Raw genomic sequence first — 26,462 nt, 5'->3', positions numbered from 1 at the left:
CCAGCTCAGTATTAAAGAAGCTTCCTGTGTTTTCCTGGTGCCTAATATTCTGATTCCAGGGTGATGGATTTTGATCTACGTCATACTTGCATGTCTGAATGCATTACCGGCCAGGGGCGGAGGAAGGGGGGTGCAGTGGGGGCGGACCGCCCTGGGTGTCTTTGCTGAGGGGGGTGACATTGGGCAGTTGTAGATGGCTGGCACACCAAATGTCCACCATTGGCGGCTCACTCCAATGCACCCAATTGGCTATCCCATGCCTGGGAGGGCACCCTCCATGCCCTGCCCCCCTTGGGAGCGTGTCCTCCCTGGGCAGCATGGGCATATACTCTGCCGCTGTTACCAGTGGCAAATATTGGAGTGAAATCAGCACAACATTTGGAGAACCACTTTTTCTACTGGCTGTAGCAATTGTAATGTGCTGTGCTAGATGCTGTATGATTTTTAATTATATTTTTTATTGCTGCATTTATTACATATTGTTTTACATTCTGAATTCTATAGATTTCAAATTACGATACAATACAATGCAACATAAGAGAAGAAGCAATCAATGCAATTAAAAAACAATATGGGTATTCAATGTAATAGATGTGCAGTCTCCCATCTTCCATCACAAAGCCATAGACACCCCCACAGGCTACCTGAATGAAAATTGTTTGGGAACCCCTAGCCCATTTACAGCTTTTGCCAAATGCAGACAACAATAAAATATATAAAACGTCTGTGCGGAAGAGTGGGATTTGTTTAAATAATGAATTGGGGCTACATGACTGCAGCAGACCGCAGAATAGAATCAGAAGAACTTACTGGATCAGGCCAGTGGCTCATAGACTAGCATCCTGTTCTCAGAGTGGCCAACCAGATGCCTGTGGGAAACCTACAAACAAGAGCGCTCTCAACTCCTGAGGTTTCCAGAAACTGGTATTGAGATACATTGCTGCTTCTGGCCAAGCAGGCAGAGCATAGCCATTGTGGTTAGTAGACACTGACAGCCTTATCCTACACAAATTTTTCCAGTCCTCTTTGACTGTCTTCTTTGGATGGGCCTGTGTGTTGCTGGAGTCTCATGGTGGGAACAACACCTCCACAATGCAGTCCTTCTTCTTACAGCGAGAGCTTCTCCCCCTGCCCTCCGTGTTTTTATAAAACAGCCAAGGGAATCCAGGAGAATGAACTGCTAATAGTTGAGAGTGTTTCACTTTGTGAGGAAATAGAAATGCTATTAGAGGAAATTATGAGACTTGGCGGTGGAGACAGATAAAATGGCAGAAAGACAACTCAAGGAGGGTGTGCATGTGAGTCTGTCTTAAACATACCATCTGCAGTTTGAAATGCCTGCTGGTTTCCAAGTGGAAGTTCTACCCATGAAGTGCTGACGTGATGGCACCTTTGTGGTATCAGTGCCCCGGTTGTGTGCATTCTTTCCTAAACCACAGTTTAATTTTACATCGGCCTGACACTGTGCTCTTTCTCAGTCAGTAGGATTGAGTCAGTTTGTGTTTAACATCAGGCTTATCTTAACATTTACATTGCTAAACCGTGGATTAAATCATGTGCTATGCATTACATAAGGAGATTTGCTTTCTTGTTTTACTGATGTTTATACAGTGGTGAGGGGCGGGGGGAATCAAGTTGGATATGAAATGGAGGTGGGGGGAAATCAGTCATTGGCTTACCCAGAAGTATAGGCTATAGCAGGAGGTATTGGTGCTTGCTGGAGAATGAAGGGGGGCATTCTTTGGTGAAAGTATGGGTGGGTAATTTGTGGGCCTCAATACCCATCAGCCCCAGGCATCATGGCTAATGGTAGATGCAGCACTATGGTACTTGCTCCCATAGGAGGCAGTGATGGCCAGCAATTTGGATGGCTTTGAAATTCATGGAAGAGGAGAAGGCTACTCCACAGAACAGGATTAGACACTAGATAGACATGGCTAATCCATCAGGATCTTTTGATTTTCTAATGTCAGGGATGAAGGAAACACTGGGTAGTATCCAACTACATTTTACTCAAAGAAGACCCATTAAAACTGATAGCCCTAAGTTGGTCATTGCCATTAGTTTCAATGAGCCTGCAATCAGTAGAAAGTAGTGGAAGACTACCCATTCTACTGGCAGTAGAAACGTAGAGTTAGATCCAGACTGAAGTTGGCTCCACACAATATGTTTATAGCAATCCCCAAAGAATCCCGGGAACTGTAATTTGTTAAGGGTTCTGCGAATTGTAGCTCTGCAAGCTAAATTGTGAGGAAAAGGGCTCCATGGGCTCTGTAAATTATAGTTTCCAGAATTCTTTGGGGGAAAGTTATGTGTATGTGTTAAATATTAGGTGTGGATGTGCACAGAGCACAGTCTCACTGACTGGGTTTTATTCTAAGTATGACTAGTAGAAGTGCAATCTTGTGCATTTGGTAGGTAGCTGTGCATTCTTTACCAGAACAGAAGGGCTATCATTTTCTTACATATGCTAGGTGGTATCTTTCTGCAGCCAATGCTTGCTTCCCTCGGTGTGTGATTAAATCCACACTATGAGGATATATGCCTCTATCACTTTTGAGTGGAATTACCACAGCCTCCTTCCTTCCTTCCTTCCTTCCTTCCTTCCTTCCTTCCTTCCTTCTTCCCTCTCGCCCTCGCCCTTCCTATTGTGGGGTTGGAAGGAGAGGTCATCTAACCCAAGTCTCTGTTCAATTCAAGATCTTACAATCAGGGGTGCCAACTTGAATAAAATATTGAGGGGGAGTCAAATAAGCCCCACCCTGCATAATCAATCACATGACCGGATGCACCCACACCATTTGAATGACATTGCCTTTGGAGGGTGCAAAGGGACCTCAGCCCCTAGGAGTTGGCCCCTATGTTTACAATGTAGGAGGCAGCTACAAGCAGTGGCGTTGCAACAGGGGGCAGTACGCTCCAGGTTCCATGTCTGCGGGGGTGACAAGAAGTCACCCCGTGGGGGCTCGTGGCAGTGCGAGCAGCCATCGTGCTGCTGCAGCTGCATGTGGAGGATCCTCCGTTCGCAGCTGTAGCAGTGACAGAGGGATCCTGGCACCGTCCGTACAGCGCTGGAGCGGTGGCACCAGCAAACCGCTATACAGCACATGCGCAGCATTGCTACATACGGCACATGCATCCTACGTAGTGACGCAGCACATGCGCCCTACGTAGCAACGCCTGCCCTGGGTGTCACGCCACCTTCACCCCCTGGCTACAAGTGTACCTGACAGATGGCTATGTACCCTCTGCTTCTCTTGAGGCAAGTTGTTGTTCCACTGCCATAACTTTCTCATAAAGTTTAGCCAAAATCTGATTGCCAACGATTTCCATTGGCCTACTGGAGTAAGCCTGCTCCATCTTCTCTGTGGCAGGCCTCCTGATCTAAGAAGGGTTCTATCATGCCTCTCCTTAGTCTTCTCTGGGCTATATGCCTCTTTCCTTCTTTTCTTCCTATGAAGAACTGCTGCCAGATAAACTCTTAAGTTGTAACTGCAACCCGTTTATGGGCTTCCCCTAGGAATCATTCCAAAAGTGCACCCACAGAGGAAAAGTTCTGAATGATCAGGCCTTGAAATCATCCAGAAAAACCTTTCATCTTCATGTTCTCTGGAATGTGGTAAATCTCAAGTCTCGCCACATGGGGGCACATCCAGAAGAAACTGTCATCCTGTGAAAAATGACAGGTAAAAATCACATTGTGGCAGATTTTAACTTATTGTGAAAGACTGTGGGGATCTGGCTGCAGCGAGGACAGTCTGGGAGGGTTAAAAACATCAAGCAGCACCAGATTGGGACATTTTGACATGCTAATTGTGGGAGGGGGGGAACCAACTCTCTAATTCTGTAGCCTTACTCTGAGGTAAATATTGGGGGAAACTGCCATATATGGAGGCAGCTGATTCATTTAGCTCATTTTTGTCAACAATGTTGGATCTCCAGGTTTCAGATAGAAGTTTTTTCTAGCCTAACCAGTACATACTAGGTTATTTGACCTGCACTGTCTGCATGCAGTGCAGGTATTCTACCTCTGAGATATAGTCTGTCATCTCACACCTCTCCCTGTCACTTTGGCAACCCTTGTTTTGCACAGACCTAAAAACCTTCTCTGATGTGTAGATGCATGGCAATTGTGTCATAATGGCTTGAATTCAACCAGCCTGGTGGCCAGGTGGCTTGGCATATACTGGCCCGTGGATTCCTTACCTGGCACAGTTCTGTAGCTTGCATTTCCCCTTCCTATCCCAAATATTAGCTAGATTCTGACATTCATTAATTTCTTGGGTTTAGCAGAATCTCTCCTCCCCAACCCCCACCATAACATCAGCAAAGCTGCCAATGGCTGCTCTTGCAAAGGGGTCACTGTGTGGTTTATCATTCATATAGAGGTGGCTGGAACCTATTTGGGCTGTTAGGAAGAAAGGCTGAGAAGCCAGTGGAAGGTGGAGCCAAAGCCAATGACAGACAGAGTTACCTAATTCTAGTTTTGTCCCCCATTCTCCTCCTTGCTAAGCCGTACAGGGGTGAAGCTGAGGAGGAGCAAGAAGAAGATGACAGGCAGGGGCACATGCTAAGCTGGTTGTAAGTAAGAAGGCAAGCAGGTTTGGGATGCCTGAGAGCAGACTGAGGCTGATAGGGCTTTGCCCCATTCACCCTGATATATATAAACTGTGCACAGAAATGTCAGGCCATCTGCTACTGCACTCCTTATTCATATTTATTTGGAGCATTTGTACCCACACTTCAGCCCAAAAGGCTCCCGGGGCAGCTTACATACAATCAAAGCAATGGTGCCTATTCTCAAGCTCACAATCTTAAAAAATGGAAAGGGTGGGGACCATGGTGGCTCAATACTTTATTGACTAGGGGCTGCCAGGCTTAAGATGGGCAGTAGTTGACCAGTGAGACATGATGATCTCTCCTACCACTGAAGGCAACCAGTAGTGTTCATACCTTATGACAATCAAGTTGAGCTTATAAGTCATAACTGTTGCCTCCCGCATTGCTTTTGCTGTGTTAGCAGCACTGAAGGAACCTCTCCAGGGCATAAGACTGGACAGTGTGCATTAAGGTCCTGGGCTGCCCAGGCAACAAGACCACCCCCCTCGACCTCACTGATGTGGTCCAAAGGAAAGCAGAGCAAGATGTTTGGCACCAGCTTGGCTGCAGGAGTTGCTGGAAAGAGCTGTACAAGGTGCCATCTACCGGTAACTGCCTTAGGGACTCTACTCTGGATTTGTGTAGGGTTTACTCCTCAGTCTTTTCTTTTCCCGAAGATGTCCTGCAAGGCAGCGGTACAGATGGTTCCTCAGCGTGTACTTCTGAAGCCTTTCTCAGGAATCAGTATATCCACAAGGCAGCAGAGGTGGAGGATAAGAGTATTCCTTCTCCCAGGTGGCCTACCTTACCAGGTAGAGAAGACCCAGCTGCCCCTTGGACAGGAGGGAGGAGGAAAATAAACACTAAAACTCAGACACCAGTTTCTAACTAGTTCCTACACGGACCAGCTGGCACAGTTCAAGAGCAAGGAGGTTCCTGATGGAGCTGGGCCTCCAGAAAAGCTGATTAAATGATCCCTGCTTACTGTTTCTCCCACTGAGAGAGAAAGGCTGCCCCCAAGTGACAGTTGAGGGGAGAGGAGGCCTGATGGAGCTGGCCTGTTGCAGCAGAGCCGATGGAGTGAGCCCTGCTTCTCAGCTCTCTCAACGCCAGCTCTCCTGGTATTTAATGGCTTTTTGGGAACCTTACGTCACCACCACACACTCAGTACCCTTGTCTCCATGTGTATCTTCCCACTTACATTTTGACAGCAAGGATGAATCCAATGGATTCAAGTTATAAGGAAGGAAATTATGACAGTAAAAGCTGTTCAATGGTGGAACTGACTCCCACCAAGAGGTGGTGGACTCTCCTTCCTTGGAGGTTTTCAAGCAGAGGTTGGATGGCCATCTGTTATGGATGCTTTAGTTGAGATTCCTGCATTTCCTATTATTCTATGTTTTGTGGACATGGCAGCCAACAAACAAGCTTGCACGCTGCAGGAGCTACCTCTTCCCAAAATAATAAACATTGCTTTAGGATCAACCAGAGTTCTGGGCTTGTGTCTGTTGGGTTGCATGTGACTGGTACAAAGTCACCCAGTGAGCTTCATGGCTGAGTGGGGATTTGGACCCTGGTCTCCCAGGTCCTAGGCTGACACCAAAACCATTACTCCACCCCTTGTGATGTGGGATTGCTGATGCTGCATGTTTCAGATAACAATGAAGTTATTTGAATGCTGAAAATATTAACATCAATATTCATACATATTTTTAATTGTACTCCTAGAGGCCATGGGCATAGTCAAGGGGGGCAGTTGCCCCCAAATCAATACAAATCCGAGGTTCTGCACCCCCTAACAAAAGCACCCCCCCTGAACAATCCTGGCTATACCCATGCTAGTGATGCCACAATAAAACTGCTAGCACATTCCCAAAGTTAAGTAGGGTCCAGTATGGTTTCAAATCCCTGCATTGCAAGGGGTTGGACTAGATGACTCTCAGGGTCCCTCCCAACTTTACATTGATATTCTTATTCTTATTCTAGTATTGCATGCACATAGAGCAACCCACAATGACACCCGTTTGGAAGCACCCAGAATCCCCGTCTCTCTCGTCTGTGGCACATGTGAACTCTGCTCCAACTGCGAACTGGCGAGCGGGGAGGGATGCTAATGCAATGAGTCTCCGAGTCGTGGCTCTTGCCGCTCGCTCCACCCCTTGTGGTGGGTGTTGATATTGCCGCCGCCGCCGCCGCCGCTATTTCTGCCTCTCTCAGCCAGCCAGCCAGCCAGAGAGTCAGTCAGTCAGGCTGCTGCTGGCTGTGGCGGCGGCGGCGGCAGCAGCAGCCACAGCTGAAGCCAGCAGAAGCGAGCGGAAGGAGCTGAGAGCAGCAGCAGAGCTGCCTTCCTCCTCCTCCTCCTCCTCCCTCCGGCCGGAGAGACCATCGACAGCCCCGGTTTGTCCCCAAAGCGCGGCGAAAGGGAGAAAGCCCAGCTCGCCTTCCAGATGAGCTGCTAAGCCTGCCCTGCCCCGGTGACTTCTCCTAGCCGGGCTGGGGGAAGGCGGACCCGGGGAGGGGGGGCAGCCAGCGCTCGGAGTCTCTCCTGCCCCCCTTCGCAACCGCTATGGATCTATTCGACTTTTTCAGGGACTGGGACTTGGACCAGCAGTGGTAGGTTTGATTTCCCACCCCGCTCTTGATTTCCATCATCCTATTGCGATGCCTTCGGGTTGCTATTATTGTTATTGTTATTGTTAGCATCATTAATAGTGCAGCTCAGAAACCTTTTGTTGCATCTTCCTCTTCCCTCCTTCTCAGTGTCTTGTCTTTAATAATAATAATAATAATATCGAGAGCCATGCACCCGTGGTGGTGTTTGTCCGGAGGTGCGTGATGCGTGTCGCATGCCCTGTTTTTCGGAGGATGCTCCAACTTGGAAGTGGTCCATTTGCAAAACAGGCAGCATCTATGGAAGAAGTCGGCATAGCCTCGCTTCCTTTGAACCCGCTCTGCATCCCATTATTTGAACCCCCTCTTTGAACCCATTCCCAACTCAATCCGATCCCTTGGGGTGTGTGGGTGTGTGTTTGGTGGGGGGGGGCGTGGGGTCGTTGTTCATGCACCTTTCATTTTCCATGTTTCAAAATAGGTACCAGGACCTATGCTTTCTTGAACCTGTGGGATAAGTTGCAAGGGTGTGTGTGTGTGTTGGCTACCAAACCAAAAGCAACAAAAAACAAGGGGGGGGGGTGTTATCCAACCAGCAACACTCCCCCACACTGTTCATACATTGTCTTCATTGTGGCTTTCTCAAACGTGCAGTTTAGTGGTGTCACTTGCAAGATTTTTGTCTCTCTCGTTTCCAAAACTGCCTGTGATTGTCCCTCCTCCTACCCCCTCTACTGATCCAGAACTGAAGTGATAGGGGTCCGCCCCCCCCTCTTCCTAGTCACTGTCAGATCTCTTATTATTTTAACTTATAAGCTCTGGAAATATCTTGACCCCTTACCACGTTCTTCTCGAATTTCAGATATGTTGTGATTTGCAAAGAAGAAGGGAGTTGTGTGTGTGTTGGTTGTTTTTATTGTGAACTTGCTGCAAAAAAATAAAATAAATCAAGCTTGGCATCTTTTTAAAAAGAAAAGAAAAATTGGGGTGTTGGTACTGGGAGAGCAGAAGTAGCGCAGAAGTTGTGATTTGATTCTGTATTTAACTTGGAAAACAGAAATGCTTTGTTGCCCATAAATATTTAAATATGATTTGCCAATGTCTGGACTGGTTCTGTGTTTCACTCTGCCAAGCTAACAAGTTGCAATTTGTGCTTTCGCTCTAAAATTTAAAATAATAATAATGAGCAACCGGATTGTGGCCATTTGAGGTAGGCTGTAATTTACTAACCAGGCAAGCAAAGTAAATGAATAAATTTGCATTTTGCATGCCCGATTGGCAAAAATCTTGGCGACATAGGTAATATTATGATGTGTTTTGCTGAGAGAAGGGCAGGGGGAATAATTTTAATTTGCTGGCATTTTAAGCAAATCATGCTGAAAATACTAATAAAAAAACGTATAGATTTTATATCACGCTAATCAGTGACACTTTGTCAAACATACTGTAGTTGCCTAGCTTGAAAACCCTGAAACTCTGTCATGTATGTTTTCATTTATTTTATTTTTATAGCGGTTGAGAATCAGTCCTTGGGACTATAAATTACTTGGTATCAGTTTTAATCAGCAAACCAGCATTGTGGATGTTCTGAAGTGTTTTATCAGCTCTGTGTAAACCATCACATTATGTCACTTAATAACCTTGCCGTTGTTACTTAAAAGTAATAATCACAATAAAATTAGTGCTCAATTAAATATGCTGCTTCACAGTATCTTTACCCTGCCAAACTAATTTATTTTTGCAGACAGCTGATAACCACTGTATTGCTACTCAAACAGTATTTGCATACAATTTGCCTAATTTATGGTGTGGGTAACATCATTAATTTAATGGAAGCCGTTACAACTGAGCATGGAGGTGTCATTTGGAAAAGGAAGTATGTTGCGGTGTTTGTAGAGTCCAACACTGGCTGGGATCAGGATGGTGAATGTTGAAATGATGCGTTTGAGAAAGAAGGAAACTGTTAACATGTGTTTTTGTTGTTGAGGTCTTGTTGAGGGTGGGGTGGGGGGGTGGGTGGACAAGTGTTACAATATTTCCGCCTCTTTCTTGATCACCATTAACTTCCTTTATCAAAGTATTGCCTTTTTTTTAAAGGCATCTAATGCTTTTGGCTGCAGGGGCTCTTTCGAGAGTTCATCTCTTCTGATCTCATATGTGTCTCAGCATGGGGTATCTCCATAAATTCTTCGTCTTGTGTGCCATAATAGGCAAATGCATCAATTCAGTGGGCTTGGGTCTGCATGGTGTTGTGTACATGCACCCACTGGGGGTCTCTCTGAATTTGTGTTGATGTCCACCAAACTATTTTCTTCTGGTGAGAAGAATTTGCCACCATAGGCGCTCACTGACTGACCCCCTTCCCAAACAAGCCATAGTTGTCTATAATTTAATGGCCACTGCTACACATTTAAAAAAATTACTTTTGTTCACCCTTTGCATCAGGCTCATGCCTCTGCCTTGTTTACTGCTAATTAGCTAGTTGCAGAATGAGTGCATTTGCTCCTCAAAGTTGGAAGAAACTGTACATTAAAAACAATCTTGCTTTAAAAAAAACCTAAAACTAAACTAAAACCTGGGTGCAATAGGCAATCCACTCAGAGCTTTGCAGCAATTTGCCCCACTGATTTCAGTGGCACTGACTCCCAAGCAAGTGCATAAGACTGGGACTGGAACTGATCAGTGCACACAATTCTGATGTATGTTGGCTGCTAACTGTTGTGTATTTACATCTAAGTAGCCTTAAGTTCTATCTTTAAGGAACAGCAAAAGATAATTTGCCAGAGATGAGCACACAGCAGCAGCCAATCTCTCCGTAACCTGAAAGAAGAAGGGTTTGTAACCCTGGGATAAAAATATGCAGTGAATTATTGCAATATGTACATCTTATTCCACACAGTCAATGTGCAAGGATGCAACTACATTAGGGAAATGGGATTGTAAATCCAGATAATTATCCAAAACTAGTATAAGCATGTGATTTAATTGAAATTTATATTGTAACCTGCTTGGGGCAGAAAGCTAGTCTGAGGTTTGGTTTTCTCTTGATGACGCTATATAAATATAATAATTACGTTGGGAATGGAAGACCAAAAGCTATATGATAGGTTTGGAGTATGGTCTGTATCAGAGAACTCCACATGTGTTTCATAGTGCATCTTGTAAACGAACCCCAAAGTAAAATTGTACCTGTCTATTTATTCATTACATTTCTCCCCCTCACCCCAGTTTTATCTCCACTACCTCTCGGTATATTAAGCTAAAATACAGAAAATGGTCCAAGCCCATCCAAGGCAAATTGTGGCTATCTGGGGATCTGAAGGCAGGTTTCTCTACATGCAAAATTAAAACTCTGCCCACTACTGGCTCTCTTAGAAAATGACACATGTTAACAGACGTAAGGCTCTGTATCAGTCTAATTACCTAGGCTACATTCATATCGCAGTTTATTTCATTTCCCTGATGTTTCCCTAACTGTTAATTTCCAGATTATATTTGAGCTTTCACATGACATAGACGACATTCTGGAAATCTAGTGGCATTAAAAAATGGAAGTTGAGTGGTAATTTCACTATAATTTTAATCAGGAAAACCAGCACAATATTCCCCGTGTCTGAGTGCACCTTTCATCACATTGTTTATGCAGGTGTAGAGGCCCAGAAAGAAACCTGGGCAACATGGAGTGACAGTGCTCTCCTCAAGCCAATTTGGTTTTTTTATATTCCCTGGTCCTTTATGAGGAATGTGGAACCAGATAGTGTTGGACTCAGAACTCCCATCAGCCCTGGCCAACATGACCCTTGATCTGGGATGATGGGAGCTGGAGTCCAGCAACAGCTGGAGGGTCACAGGATTGCACCTCTTGTCTCCACTGTGTCCATGGGACTTTACAGCACTCTTCCAGGTGGTTTGCAATCTATCAGAACCACTTTCGCCATCAGGGCCTGGTAGGGACCCCAAGATCTCCTGCAATGCTTTTGCAAAGTTTTTTGCAGATAAAGTCGGTCAGATTCGGAGGGAGGTAGACTCCACCGTGGGAGCAGGGCCGGGGCGGGAGAGTGCTAGAGCCCTGTCTAGTCATGTTTCATGGGATCAAGTCCTGAGAGATCTGCACTGGCTCCCAGTTGCACCAAATGGGAAAGGTCAGAAGTTGCCCTGTAGCTGGCAGAGCTGAGAATGGACCATCTCTAGGTCAGGTCTCCTTCACTCCCCATATTTCCCCCCCCTCCAATGTCTCTCTCCTAAACCAAGCCACCTGCTCCCCACCAGGGCATTCCGTCAAACCTATTTCCTCAACTGGAGTGGGGAACCCTGCTTGCTTGCCAGACAAAGGTGAACTGTTTTTGGTCTCTATCTCAGCACATTTGTGAGTGCCCCTCCCTTCTTCCCACCTCCCTCCTTCCCTCCACTACGCTGTCCTGGGGTGCCTTCTCAGTTACTGTGCTTTGCTGCCCTGAGGCCTCAAATCACTTATTAAATAACTGTTTCCCTCTGAACACCAGGATGGTGCAATGTTGCCTAATGGGTATGTGTGAAATGGAGTAGATAGACCCCCCTTTTTGCGGTAGGAGTTGGAGGAAATTGAAATACTGAATGGAATACTCATTAACAAAAGAAATCCCATCTCTTTTCCCTTCTGTTCTCTTTTTGGAAGTTGAAGTGTGTTTATTTAGGGAATTTGTATTAGGCACATCCCCAAAGTAATTATTTAGGATCATTTTCAGTTTCCCCACTCCCAAACATAAAGGAATTACTTGCCATGCTCCTTGCATGTGGTTGAAGGATTAGGATCTGTCAGAATGAGCAGCTGAGTCTAGGAGGAAATAAAATACAGTCTGGTTTGAGGCTTCGGAGGGTGGAATGAGCCCCACAATTGATTATGCCGTAACATACTAAATTTTTCCTGGTCTTGCATGAGATTGCAAAGGATGTTAAACCAGAGTGGATCCTGGTGTTTGCAAAACATACAGCCTTGTATGCCACTGATGAGTTGAAATGATGACATAAGTGTGATGGAGAGGTGGGTTGTTTTGCTAATGAGTAACCTAAGAATGTTGCAGGGTTTTTTTTTATTAAAAACAACAACAGAGAAATCAAGAATGGAGTAAAACAAACAAGTGAGCTTTCAAGAAGTGAAAAGAAATGAATCCAGAATTTTTGGACAGCTTTATGTAAATGTTGGTTGCACTGTACATATATAAGCCCCATGTAAATCAGTTGGAGGTGGGTATGTGCAGTTTGAATGTGAGATTGCAGGGGAGAGCCTCTCGTGCCCTTGGAAGTAAGCTCAGGCACTGCATGAGTTCAACAACATCTGAAGTACAACAGGTTCCCCATCCCTGTGCTGAATTATGGGTGTTATTATTTGTTTTTCAAAAAGTCCCAGATTTATTATCTCGTTTAGATAATAAATTGAAAGCACTTAGAAAGATGTGTCCCTCCTTCCTTTCTTGGTAGAACGACTTGCCCTAATCAGTATCATTATATCAAGGGTGAAGGACCTCAGGCCAGGAGGTTGAATATGGCCTTCTGGGACAATCCTAAGGCCACATCCCCTTCCCAGGTCATCTATCACTGGGGAGTGGCTGTAGCTCAGTGGTAGAGCATCTGCCTTGCATGTAGAAGGTCCCACATTCAATCCCTGGCATCTTCAGGTAGGCTGGGGGAGAACCCTACTTGAAACCCTGGAGAGCTGTTACCAGTCAGTGTAGACAACACTGAATGAGATAGACCAGTGGTGTGACTCGGTAGAAGGCATTTTCCTATGTTCCATGCTGTGTTACTCACTTATCTGTATACAGATTTTCCATCAGTAACTGGAAACTCCAAACAAGTGACTGGTTAAATCAGGCATAGGCAACCTTCAGCCCTCCACATGTTTTGGACTACAATTCCCATCATCCCTGGCCACTGGTCCTGTTAGCTAGGGGTCATGGGAGTTGTAGGCCAAAACATCTGGAGGGCCGAAGGTTGCCTATGCCTGGGTTAAATGATGGTATTTCCTAGGAATTTGTAATGTTTTTCAGGCTCCCTTTCTTCTTCTCAAAGACCTACTCTCCAAATATTATTACCTGATACCATCTAAAGTAACTTAACCAGCAGAAACCCCACCCCCAGGGGATGCATTGGTTGCTGGAAGCGTCAACATCGAAATCTTGTGTTTGATTGAGACTGTTTTGGCTATACAGTATGAGGAATGCACTCATTCCGGTGCATTGGGAATGGAGGAGGGGATTATTATTTGTGGCAGCGCATCTTTCACGAGATTAGTGGGGGGGGGGATAAATTTGAGTCAGTACGTATTTAAAGGTGAACCTACATGATTTGCACTTTCTGAAACAATTTGTAAGCGCAAACACATCTGCCCTTCAAAATTTGCACTTCTCCATGTTTTACAGTGCATTTCTCCAGTCAAGTGATGTGTTCAATGTAATATAACCTATTCTACAAAGGCTAAAATTCACTTTCATTGCTTCGCCCATTTTTGCCTCTTTACCCACCCACTACTGGAATGTGGCTCCTGAAAGGTTGTCCTGAATGGAATGTGGCCCTCAGATGGGAAAAAAATAATAATCCTGGTATATTCTATCGGATTCAGTCTGTACAACTAAGCTTTTTCTTTTTCTTTTTCTTTTCTTTTCTTTTTTAAAAAAACAACCACCCTACTATCATTTTCAGTTCAGTACTCTGTCCACAAAGGGAACTAAGGAATACCTAACAACTTGAAAGCTTTTACTATCCAAAGGTAGCTGGCTAATGATGCTTGGCAATTCAAAGAGTTGTTTAAATTGTTGCAGTGTCTCTTGGACATGAACTCCCTGACCCTGATTATCTACAGACTAATGGAGATATCTAGAGATAAAAGGATATCAGAAGAGGAGGGAGGGAAGAGAAAAACAAATTCCTTGTCAGCAGGAATTTGAAGTCTGCTTCGGATGACTTGTAATGATTCAGTGACCTTAAGTTGAGAGATGCCTGAAAGGTATGCTGGACAGCCAAGTGAGTAACCAGGGCTATGTTGTACCTCTGCCGTTGGAGGCAATATGCCTCTGAATGCCAGTTTCTGGGAATCACAGGTGGGGAGACAGCTGCTGCACTCGGGTCCTGTTTGGGGTTTCCCACAGGCATTTGATTGGCCACTGCAAGAACAGGATGGAGGAATAGAGGGGCCTTTGGGCTAATCCGTCAGGTGCTTTTTATATTAACTTGCATTACAATCTTAAGTCGAAGGAAGTCCCACTGAGATCAGTTAAGCACATTCCCTAGTGTCCATGCTTTGTAAATGTGGATATCTTGCTCTACAAATTATTATTTTGGTTCCTGGCCAAGCAAACATCTGAATGCTTATCTACGGCTTGTCTGAACTGCCCACTTGAATGGTATTGTTGTGTTTAGAAGCCAAGAGCCTACACATGTTCAGAAACAGGCTAAGGAAAAGATGCAGCTCTCCCAGGAGGGGGGAAACCAGGAGGGGGGAAACCTGTAGCCCTCCAAATATTGGTAGGCTCCAGCTCCCATCAGCCTCAACCAGTATGAACAATTATCAAGGTTGATAGGAGTTGCAGTCTAGCAGTGTTTGTGGAGGGCCACAAGTCCTGCACCCCTTATTTAGTCCATCAGCCCAAGCTAGCATGGCCAATCACCAGGGATTGTGGGATATGCTGGGCTTTCCTGAGCTCTCCATCTTGGCTTCATGATTCTCCCTAGGCTGTGCATGGTCCTGAGCTACACCCCTCAGCAGCCATGCTTTGCATCCTCCTTGAGTGTTTTTGCTTGGCTGTAAATGTGTTCTTGAACTCTTATCATGTGCCTTGCTTATCTAGAAGGAGAACTGCGAAGCAAGTGTGAGTATGAAGAAACTAACCAGAGGCACCCCAGCCATTAGACAGGGTGAGGTCACTGCCTCAGCTTCCCTGCCTGCCGTGCTGCCAATTTTGGACAATTTCAGCGCCGATTTATGGCAAGATCTTGTGGAATGTGGAAGGTGTCACATGATTTTGGGTGAGATCTTGCCCCAAATTGATGCGACCTAGCCTGAAATTGGTTGAATTGGATGTGGCAGGGTGCCCGCCTCAGCAGAGCAAGGAGAGCAGGTGGCACCAGTGGCAGGAGTGGCAAGGAAGGGTGGCACTTTCTGTTTCACCTCAAGTGGCGAAACAGGATGTACCATTCCTGAAACTAATGTACTGTACAAAGGTAACATTTACATAGATTGCTCCACCCACTTCTGCTTTTGGCCCTACCTGCCACTGGTATGTGGCCCTCAGAAGGCTTTCCAGACGAGAATGTGGCCCTTGAGGTGAAAGCAGGTTATCCACTCCCTATGCTGGAGCTTCTGCAGAGATTTTGCTTTTCGTGACTCTTCAACAGAAGAGGGAGGGCCGATTAACTTATTTCAGTGGGCAGGGGACTTGCAAAGCCAAAGTGAATTTTAAATGTAGATTAGGAGTAAATGTTGACAGCCAAGGCAGCATTACCTCAGCTGATTAATTTATAAGGATGCTGGTCAATGATTTTAACCAACAGCTACATATAACGGAATCTTAATGGGATCTGTCTGTTAAGATTATACAAAGGAGAAGTGTTTGATTTATTTCATAGGGTATTTCCCCACTGCCCACCCCCTTTCTTCAAAGCTCCACTTTAACTTCATACAAATAATGCATTAGTCACACAGGATAAAATGGCATATTGAATAAAATTGTGATTTTGTCTGCCTTTCATAATCTGATTTAGTGAGGGATTAAATCTGTTTGAGTAGTTTATTCATATCATAAAAAGAGATTGTTGGCTGAATGAAATCTTTTACATCTGCCACTTTCTATCTCATTAGGAAAGACAGTAATGCAAAGCCCTTCATTTCTTTATAACGTATTCCCCATCACCGCCACACATCCACTGGCATTTCTGAGGATAGTTATTTGTTTGTTTGTGGTCCTCTGTATATATTTGTGTGCTAGATTAAGGCCAGGTAGGATTAACCACCAAAGTTAAATACTGCTTTTGTTGTTGGAAACAACTTGCTGATCAGAAGGACAACGGTTCGAATCCCTGCCACGGGGTGAGCTCCCATTGCTCGGTCCTAGCTCCTCCCCACCTGGCAGTTCGAAAGCACTTCAAAGTGCAAGTATATAAATACAGTAGGTACCGCTCCGGCGGAAAGGTAAACGGTGTTTCCGTGCGCTACTCTGGTTTGCCAGAAGCTTCTTAGTCATGCTGGCCACATGACCCAGAAGCTGTATGCTAGGTCCCTTGGCCAATAAAGTGAGATGAGCACCGCAACCCCAGAATTGGACACGACTGGACCTAATGGTCAGAGGTCCCTTTACCTTTATGGTGCTTTCACCCTTTGTCTTGTGGGATTCTTGGAGACATCTGGTTGGCCAATGTGAAGAGAAAAGCATGTTGGACTAGAAGGTCCTTAGGTCTGATCTAGTAGACAGGGCCAGCTCTATTGTGCGTCAGAGTGAGGTAGCTGCCTCAGGCTGTAGCAGATGTGGTTGCTAAGAGCAATGGCAGGACACAGCTCTGTGTGACAATAGCTCTGTCTGACCTCCCCTATATTAGCCTGCTACATTCAAGTGCCAGGGACTGGCAGGGTGCTGACAAGTGTGCACCAGGGGTGGAAGCAGGGCTAGAGTATTGTCTTGGGAGAGGGGGTCAGCAATTTGTGGGGAATTGTACCAGCAAGGAGGCAAGAGTTAGAGGCAAGGGAAGGTTCAGTGTTTGAGGTTGGAGCACAGGATGGGTCTGAAAAAGACAAGGAAGATGTGGGTCAGGCAAGTGAAGGGCCAGGTGTTTCCCCACCCTCTCCTGCACACTGCCTCCCAGAACCAGGAGGTGGTTGAAGACAGATGATCAGAGGAAGTTTCTACACAGGTGTAGGCTCTGGCTGCATGTGTGCCGCCTGCTGAGGGAAGATACATAAACCGATGGAGGGGGAGTGGTCCCCTGTTGCTGCAACTGCTCCGTAGAGCACTTACCTGGGAATAGTTTCCTAGACGCTAGACTGGTGTGCGTAGGGATCCAGAGCTGTACAAGTGACTGTAAGTGTGATCTTTGACAATAAAGCACTACCTATCTGCTGTGTGCTTTCCTTTGGATGGAAAATGCCCTTGACATCAAGTGAGGTGGAGAACTCTATGTAGAATGGTGGTTTCTGTACATCATGGGTAGGGAACCTCATTGCAGGGGCTCCTTCTTGGTTTTCCATAGGCTTCATCCCTTCTTCCCAAGCCACATCACTCACCAGTCCTGCTTTGCACCCTGAATGTTTATGTCCAGATGGAATGTGATGATGAACACGGAGAATGGCTCTTCCTTGTTTGGATGGAGGATAGAGAGGGGCATGTGAATCTGTGTAGAAATTACTCTGTTGTACAAAGGTAAATTTGCAACCATTGTTCCACCTCTTTTTGCCTGTGGTCCTGCCCACCAGTGCCAAGGAGGGAATGCAGTCCTTATGCTGCAAATGGTTCATCTTCTCTGCTTTAAATGGGTAGAGGGGGAATCATTTTGCCCTTCTCAAAAGAAAAGAAAATATCACGAGCTGCTCCTGCTGGAGGGGCTCTCCTTGCACGCTTAATAGTCTTCATCTCTTCTTGTTCCTAAATTTCTCTGCTCTTTCAGCCTGTTGCCGACACCTCAAATTGTCCAATTTCACTGTTGTTGTTTTTTCTAGCATGGAACACAGAGCGTTCGTAGTAAAAACAACAGCAGCAGCAACAAACCATGGCAACACCTTCCCTTATGGCTTGTTTTTCTACCTAGCTTACAAAAAATTGTTTCGTAATATTATTATTTATTTATGCGACCAAGAAGACCCTGCTCTGGGATGGCAAGCAATCTTATTGGATGAACATAGATGATGATGATGATTTCATAGTATTGTACAGTTGGAAGGGACACAAAGCATCATCTAATCTAACCCCCTGCAATGCAACTTTATATTCTTATTAATTAAAATTATTAGTCACTTTTTTTTCAAAAAATAACTCAAAGAAACTCACAACAATAAAATGAATAACACGTACTATAAAACTAGCATAAAACTAAAACAGAGTAAAATTAAAACCTCATTCATTTTTTAGAAGGCAGGAGTAAAACACATTGGAAAGTAATGGACTCTCCTCCCTTGGAGGTTTTTAAGCAGAGGTTCATTAATGCATTGCAGGGGGTTGGACTAGATAATCCTTGATGTCCCTTCCAACTCTAAACTGCCATGATTCTATGACCCCACCTATTGAAGGTGGCTACAGATCATTAAAGCCAAATGCCTGGCAAAAAAAGAAATCTTTCCCCTAAGTGCCTAAAGATGGCGCTAGGCAAGCGTCCCTGGGAAGAGCATTCCATAAGCAGGGAGCCTCCACTGAAAAGGCCATGTCTTGTGTTGCCACTCTCCTGACCTTCCATGGAAGGGGCAAATAGAGAGGAGCCTCACAGAGAATCATTTGCCGAGAACATAAGGTGAGTTCAACCATGTGGTACACATGCAGTCTCTATATCCATGGAGGAGGGAGAGGTAGGGATGCATGCGGAACCTCCTGCCCCACTTTCAACAAACACATTGTTCCAACATGCTCAGTCTTCATCTTTCCCTGGGTAGAGTGGAGAAGGTCTGCAGAGGGCTTCTGTTTACATCTGTCAACCTCCAGATACCGGTGGGAAGCTCCCTGGCAGGGATTGGAGTACATGAAGACAACAGCATGCCCTTGTTGTTTGTCTGCTGCACCTGGAATTTTGAAGTAGACTCCCCCTGTGTACAGTAGCACCTGGTGTCTATTGTGGCAGAAAGCATAGAGCCCAACAGTTGGCGGAGGCAGAGCCAATGACAGGCAGAGCCAAATGATTCTGGTTTGGGCCCCATCTTCCTCCCTGCTGAGATCTACAGGGACAACACTGAAGATCGAAGAGGAATATGGCATGCAATGCACCCCAAAAACTGACTGTAAAGAGAAAGACTGGCTGGTTGAGTTTAGTGGAGCAGTGCTCCATTTGCCCTAACAGAGCAGCCACCACTGCCTGTAGATGTAAATTCCATTCCATCTTTCATGAGCTATCCTCTTTGAATTTACCTAATCCTTTCAAAATGTCAGCTGAGTTAATGGTTTTCGCCACCTCTTGTGGCATTGCATTTAATGAGATAATTACATGTGTCATTTCAAGTGCCTCCCCCTCCCCACCTTTGGTGTGTCCTAGATCTGGTGATAGATTCATAGGTGGAAATGGGATTGGAGCACAGTGGGAGGGGGGATCTTTCTTTCCGTGCCACTCTTAGGGTTCATCAGAACATAGCCTCCTGTTCAGAAAAATAGGGTGGCCAGGTGCAAATGAGGACAGGGCTTGTGTCAGCTGCAGGGGCAGCATTTCCTGTTTTGCCACTGACACTCCCTTAACCACCTCTTCTTGGCACTGCCACCACATGCCCTGCTGTATCCACCACTGGTGGAAAAGCACTACCACCACTGGCTGAGATCTTGCCCTAAATGGATGCAAAATTGCCCAAAATCAATACCGATGGCAACAGCACTTTTCCACCAGCAGTGGAGGTAGCAGGCAGGTGAGGAGCCTGTGGGTGTGCTGCCTGGCAGCTTCTGCCGCCTGAGGCTTGAAATCCCCTCTTAAAGTGAACAAGCCCTGTCCTCTTTAAGCATCTAGCCCAGTGTATTACAAACACCTAAGGGCTTTGCTAGCATTCACACATGCACAGCAGTGCTTTATTTTTTTTTAAAGTCCATCTTACTGTTGTCTGATTGCTTTGTCTAATCCTGTACCCAGTGTTACAGTGGCTGCTATAAAATACGACACAAGCATTAAATAACAGAACAATTACACACAAACAACATTCCTTTAGCTATTTTGGCTCAAGTAGCGCTGCTGTTTGTTTGTGTGTTTAAACATAATTAAAAGTGCAGGGACAAAAAAATAATAATCCCTGTTTGTGCCTCTTAGGGAAACGGTTCTGCAGTGGCTAAAACCAAGCAGAACAGACACAGTGAGAAGTTTATCAGTGCATGACCCAGAGTCCTTAAAGTGATCTGTGGTTGGCAGTTGCACTGTAAGTCTGCTTCTTGTCTCGGTTATTGCTCTGGCTAAAGTGTCTGCGCTTAGCAATTAGAGGGTGAGTAGATCACCTAGAAAGATCAGGTGAGAGTATCTGGTGATGATAACACTAGCTCAGCAGGCAAGCTCCTTGGTGACACCATTTCTGCCATCTCTCTTAATAAAGGCAGCTAATTATGGAGAGCTTGATCAGACTGATATTATTTGCCTGAACGAAATGTGTAATTTCCAGTTAAACAAGGTAGAGTTCAGACTAATAGCCTTGGGAGATATTCATTGGCCTCCTTATGAGTGTCAACTTGTACCATTAATAGCCATCTTTATTGGATTTTGTATTTGGAAATGTTACTTAGGTTAAATGATGCCCAGCCAAGGCATCTGACATACAGGTTGTATGTCTGAATAATTTGCATGCATTTTGATTAAACAGTTTAATTAAAACTTACATATATCCTCCTATGCATTTAAAATAATGGCTCTGGAGGAAAAGAACATGCTTTCTGGATTAGCAGGAGTAAACAGGAGAAATAGTTTTGCATGGGAACCTTGCTTTGAAATTACACATTCTGCTAGCTTATGATAGCAGATGTTTTGAACATTCTTTGTTGAAGGCTACAGTCTTAAACACACTTACTAGTGAGTAAGCCCCACTAAACACTGTAGGGGGGATTCAGTATTGTGCTATAGCAATTGTTCTGTTAGCACAAGCATTTCAGCTTGCTAAATGGAATGACCCTGCTCTCCACACCCCAAACAGTTCTCGCACCCACCCCCAACCAATGGGAGCGGGAGGGAGAGATGAGCAGGGGGCAAGTCCCATTGCACCAGCAAGTCCTTATATGGACTACTGCAGGTGGGACTCAGTAGCTGAATCTGGCCCAGTGGAACATATTCCTGACTAAATGTGCATAGGGTTGCAATGTAACTCTTGCAACAACTTTGTAAGGTAGGCTGACATTAATAACTGTACAGTATTACAATCTGGCATGGATGGTGACCCTTCATTGAGGCTGTCTAGTGAGCTGGTGGCTGGAGTCGGATTTGCGATGCTGATAGTAATTGCTTGAAACATAAGGAGCCCCCAGGTGATTTACGAAATTTTAAAAGCATAAAGTGTGGCATAAAAAATTACAGCAAAAAACTATGCAGTAGCCCATAAAACAAACCCAATAAAACAGCAGCAGCAATGGGGTGTGGGGTGGGGAGTCCACCCATAGACAGAAAAATCATTATAGTTCATGAAAAGTCTGGGAGAAGAGATAAGATTTCACCTGGCGCCGAGAGGATGTTAATGAAGACTTCACTCGAGAGAGAGAGAGCTGTGCAAGTGGGGAGCCACAACCAACAAGCCCCCCTCCCTTATCAGGACTTCTCATCTTGCAGTCTATGCTCTTCCCCATGACAATGCACCAATTTGCTGGTTCCACACCATGGTGGTACTGAGGCTGATTCAATGGAGCCCATAGCTCAGTTGGTGAATTCAGACTTGAGTTGACCTGTAACTGACTTTGTGCAGATTTCACTTGCTCGTTGTGCTGATGGTGGAAGACCTCACAGGTTTTGATCCAGTTCCTTTCCTTTTCGGGGATGTGGACGCAGCGCATCCTGACACTCATTTGAGGCTTGTAAAGAAAATGAAGGAAGGACAAAAATAGCCATGCCCTTTATGGCACTCGTGGCCCCCTGACCACCTGTCCCAGGGGAAAGAGGAAGCCAGAGTGGTTTAAAACAGATGTGAAACTTTTAGCTGCTCTTTGGCGTCAAGAGTGCAGACCACAGGTGCTAAAAGCTTGGGCAGTGACAACCATGATATGAAAAAAGATTTTTTTGCAATGGGTCCCTTAGTTGTGGGATGAGTTGGCCTTCCTCAGTGCTGTGAAAAGGCAGACATGTAGATCACTAACTCAGTTTAATGCCTCTCTGTCTCCTTTCATATCTTTAAAAGTGCTCTGCGAATGTTCGTTTAGTGCTGTGCCGCTGAGCTACATTCAGTGCTTAAAGTTCATTCCAAATTTGAAGGGCTGGAGGCAGAAGGCAAAAACCAGCTCCCCTCTGAATCAGCATTCCAGGAAATCTGAAGTGTCTTGCCACCAACATTGCCTCGAGTATCACCTCACATATCAATGAACTGGCCCCCACTCCATTTTGTGCCATGTGGGGCTGAGAAATGAGGCATGGTGTTCATTATTCATGCTAGTATTTTTAAAAACAAAGCGAAACAAAACATTGTTAAATAGCAGAAGTGTTCAAGGGATTTAAGGGGAGAAGTGGGGTTTCTTGGTGACATCACAGAAGGCTAGCCAATTAGCGGGATGCAGGGCGGCACTTCTGCTCTAGGCTTGCAAAGTTGTGTGTCTCCTGACTTGAGCCTGACTCTCTAGAGAGAAAGTACACTTGCGTTGAATGTAATGTGGGTGCTTACAAAGTGCTTTTCTTTATGTCTGCCTTTACCATTTTTGCTTCTAAAGAAATGTGAAGTATGTAATGGTGGCTGCAGGAATAAGTCAAAACCTATTTCCTTAGATTCCTTCATCCCTTCCCCCCCTTACTGGGGAGCACCAATTAGAAGATATATTTTTGTTTCCAAATTAGTTTTTGTGTTTTATGCAAAGCAGTTATTTTCTGCAGATGCAATCATGTATTAAGCTCACTAAGTTTCACACACACACATACACAGAAGTTTTTAGGGAAATTGCAAGAACTCTTTGCTTGGGGAAAAAAGAGCTTTAGGGCTTTTTTCTATTTTATTCCCCCTCGTTTCTGTGTTCACTAATGTACTGTTTGTTCTAGAGTCACAGCGAGTGGGAGTTAAAGCTTATAAACGCACCGTTTGGCTCTTTAAAAAGGCATTTAGTGTACAATTATGGCTGTTTACTTTCTGTAATTGTTGTGTTTCGAGGTTTTAGCAGGGCTTAGAAAGATGGGTATCTACAATCTTGGAGGGCTGCTTCCCTTTTTAACAAAAAAAGAAGAAGAAGAAAATATAATTATAGCTTATTGAGACAGATATACAGATAATGCAATGTTTTGTGTGCTTTTCACACATGGCTATGATGCTGCCTTGCATGGTTTATAATTCCAGCTGGATTGAAGGTGACCAAGGTGCTCTTTGCATGGTCAGGCAGAGTCCCCCAAACCCCAGGCGACCCCTGAGTGGAATAATGACACAAGACAACATGCTATGTTAAGATTCAGATGTAGGGAGACCTTGGCTCAGGCATTGGGCATTTTCCTTCCCAGCTCCCCAGTCGGGGATCTGGGAAACTTCAGGGTTATCCAGAATGTGTGGGGATTGGGCTGGCTCTGGAGAACATATGGTTCAAGCAGAGAGCCACCCCCCCCTCCCCGTTCGCCATCACTTGTGGGGGGAGAGCAATGACAACCTCTCGGCGTATGGTCAATAGCTCCCCCCTAGACCCCTTTAATGGGAACCCTGGTATCACAGCCACACTGGGGGGGTGGGGTCACCGCCCCAGATCCCCCCCCCCCCCATTTAGGAAGATGACTAAAGGATTCCGCCTAAGGCCTGAAACTGCCAAAGTTGTGGTGTTTTGCTACGGAAAAGGCAAAACCTGCCAATGCAGGGAAATTCCTTTCCAGTCCTTCAACAACAACCTTGACATAGCAGTGCCTGCGTACCTGTGGAGAAGAGGTTAACCTGCAAAAAAATAAGCATTAATTGAGGGAGTGGAGGATGGGAGATGCTCTGGAGCCCTGACTGCTGCTTCCCAGGTAGGCTACACCTTCTATTGTGTGGGCTGGGTGGTCACTCCCGTTTACCTAGCCAATCCCCTGGCAACGCCTCCCCAGGTGGGATTGGACAGTTAACTGAGGTAGACAGGCGACGTCAGTCCGAACTACCAGAAGTCACACTGGAATCCAGGGGGCTGCGCGCAACCATGCAAACGTTGCCCCCCCCCATTTGACGTGGGGAACGGTCATTCTACATTGCAGTCTTTGTGTGGAAGCTGCTTTTCTGTGACTCCAGCCAGTGGTATTGGCACAATATTCAAAAGCCCTGTGGCACATCCTGCACCAGCCGTAGCTCAGTGGTAGAGCATCTGCTTTGCATGCAGGAGGTCCCAGGTTCAGTCCCTTGCCACATCTCCAGGTAATGCTATGCCTGGAACCTGGAAGAACTGCTGCCAGTCAGTATTGACAATACTGAGCTAGGTGAACCAATAGACTTCCTGTGTCATATGCCCATGAGTCCTTCTCTAGCAAACATTGCCTGGTCAGGATAGGGAGTGAAAATTGAGTGGCAAGGGCCTAGCCAGTTGACTTTTCTCACACTTTCGCTTCCCTTTTGTTTTTGCACACCCTTCCACCCACGGCAAGGTGTATCACCACCCCCTCCCCAAAAAGAGAACAGAAGCATAAATATATGGTGGGGAAAACCCTCCTCCCTGCATGTGCTAACTTTTGGACCCAAATTTAGAAGTAACCACTAAAATGGAAAATGAAATGCATTTCGCCATACTGGGGTAAGACTGAGCAGGAGACCTGTGTGTCTGCTCCATCTGCTATGCAGGTGCTGAGTTCAAGGCTTCTGCCCTTTCTTGTTAAGAGTTATTTATCTTTTAACCTGAAGGCCTGCAAACGGATGGTTCCTTCAAACAGAGGGCTGTCCTCTATGAAGTAGGATGCATGGCCATCAGAGTCACATATCTATCCATTACTAGCACATATGGAACATGTCAACAGCACACAACATTTACACACAAGATGGATCAAGGTTCTTTTTGAGCTATGCTTTGAGGACTGTTGTGTCTGGTAGTGTTTTATGAATATGAATGTGGGTAAAAAAAAATTTAATCAGCCGTGCAGTGCTATACCTGTTGCTGGCTCGGGGGTTTTCAATTCACTTTGCATTTATAGGCAAACTTACCTAGTTTGCTCTTTGCAAAACAATACACAGCCATCCTTCGAAATTCACACATATCCAAATTTTGCAAAGCATATCTCCGGTGTGTGTAAAAAATAATAACCCATGTACTAATGTTATATTTTCTCTAATATAAGTGCTTTTCTTAGTGAAAATAACATACACATAATGCACAGGAAACGGCTTTCCAAATAAGGTGTGTAGATTAGGATAAATTGTGCTAAAATGTGGATAAGCTTTCACGAGGACCTTTAAAAAAACAAAGCAAAGTGATGTGGAAACGCGGAGAACTGGATTAAGACTGGGGGGGGGGATAGATTTGAGAGAAACTGAAGTAGACAGATTTGTCCCACACCTTACTGAGAGTGCAGGAGTGCTGTGGCTGCAGGAAGTCATGTTGACTTAAATGTGAGAAGAATTAATCCCGAGCAATGTTGCTAACTAGTCATATAGGATCTCTTTTGATTTGCTATCGATTCATCAGATGTTTCACCAAAGGAAAAACATCGAATTCCATTTGGATTTTGTCTCTAGGCAATATCTGGGGGAATCGCTTAGTTGGGGTTTTTGTTAAATCAACACTACATGCTGCAATCCTGCACATTTTTGACACCAGAAACGGCACTGTCTATATCTGCTGGAGCGTCTCCCCCAAAGTGTACTTACCTGGATCCTTGGATCTTCATTGGAGGCCCTTTTCCAGGCACTCTAAGAGAGACTTGGAGGGTGATAAAAATGGAGAGGGTCTTTTCTTTTGTGCCCCCCCCATCTGTGGAATGCTCTCCCCAACGAGGTCCACCAGGTACTATCACTGACGGCATTTGGGCACCAGGTAAATACCTTTTTATACAGGGCCTTTTCATAAAGTGAGACGATTTTATTTTGTTCTGTTAAACCTTCCTGCAGTTGTGTATGATTTGGCAGAAATCTTACAAATTATATAAATAGGTAAATAAACAAAATAAAAGTTATTAAAAAAATAATAATGACATAATCTTGATTTAGACTCATTGTACCAATCTTGGGGTTGAACAGGTTTCCCTGCCCGTCTTTCCCCAGTTGAACAGAACAAAATAACTGTTTGAAATAATAAAGGTAGGGTTGCCATACGTCCAGAATTTCCTGGACGTATCGGGAATACTGCAGTTGGTAGCAGTGTCTGGGTGGAAATTGGTAAAATAGAAACTTTGGGTGATTTTTTTTTTTAAATCACTGTTTGAAATATGGTAACCCTAACAAAGGGGTTTGAAGTATTCTAATTATTTGCTTAACGTTAGGAATTATTTGCAGATAATGTTAGGAATTG

At 45.1% G+C, this 26,462-nt stretch overlaps 1 protein-coding gene across 3 annotated transcripts in view; it reads left to right on the top strand.

Moving 5' to 3' along the window:
• Positions 1 to 6,841: 6,841 nt before the first annotated feature.
• AFF2 (AF4/FMR2 family member 2) overlaps positions 6,842 to 26,462 on the top strand; it is a 384,550-nt gene continuing 364,929 nt past the window's right edge. For 2 of the 3 annotated variants that reach the window (XM_033137049.1, XM_033137048.1), the window contains exon 1: positions 6,842 to 7,212. In XM_033137049.1, coding sequence (XP_032992940.1) covers positions 7,166 to 7,212 — 47 coding nt within the window. In that variant the 5' untranslated portion in view covers positions 6,842 to 7,165. The remainder of the gene's footprint in view (positions 7,213 to 26,462) is intronic. The other variant, XM_033137050.1, reaches the window with a different exon arrangement.

Source organism: Lacerta agilis, chromosome Z, assembly GCF_009819535.1.
Source record: "Lacerta agilis isolate rLacAgi1 chromosome Z, rLacAgi1.pri, whole genome shotgun sequence".
Taxonomy (NCBI): Eukaryota; Metazoa; Chordata; class Lepidosauria; order Squamata; family Lacertidae; genus Lacerta; species Lacerta agilis.
This window is presented reverse-complemented; position numbering and strand designations above follow the sequence as displayed.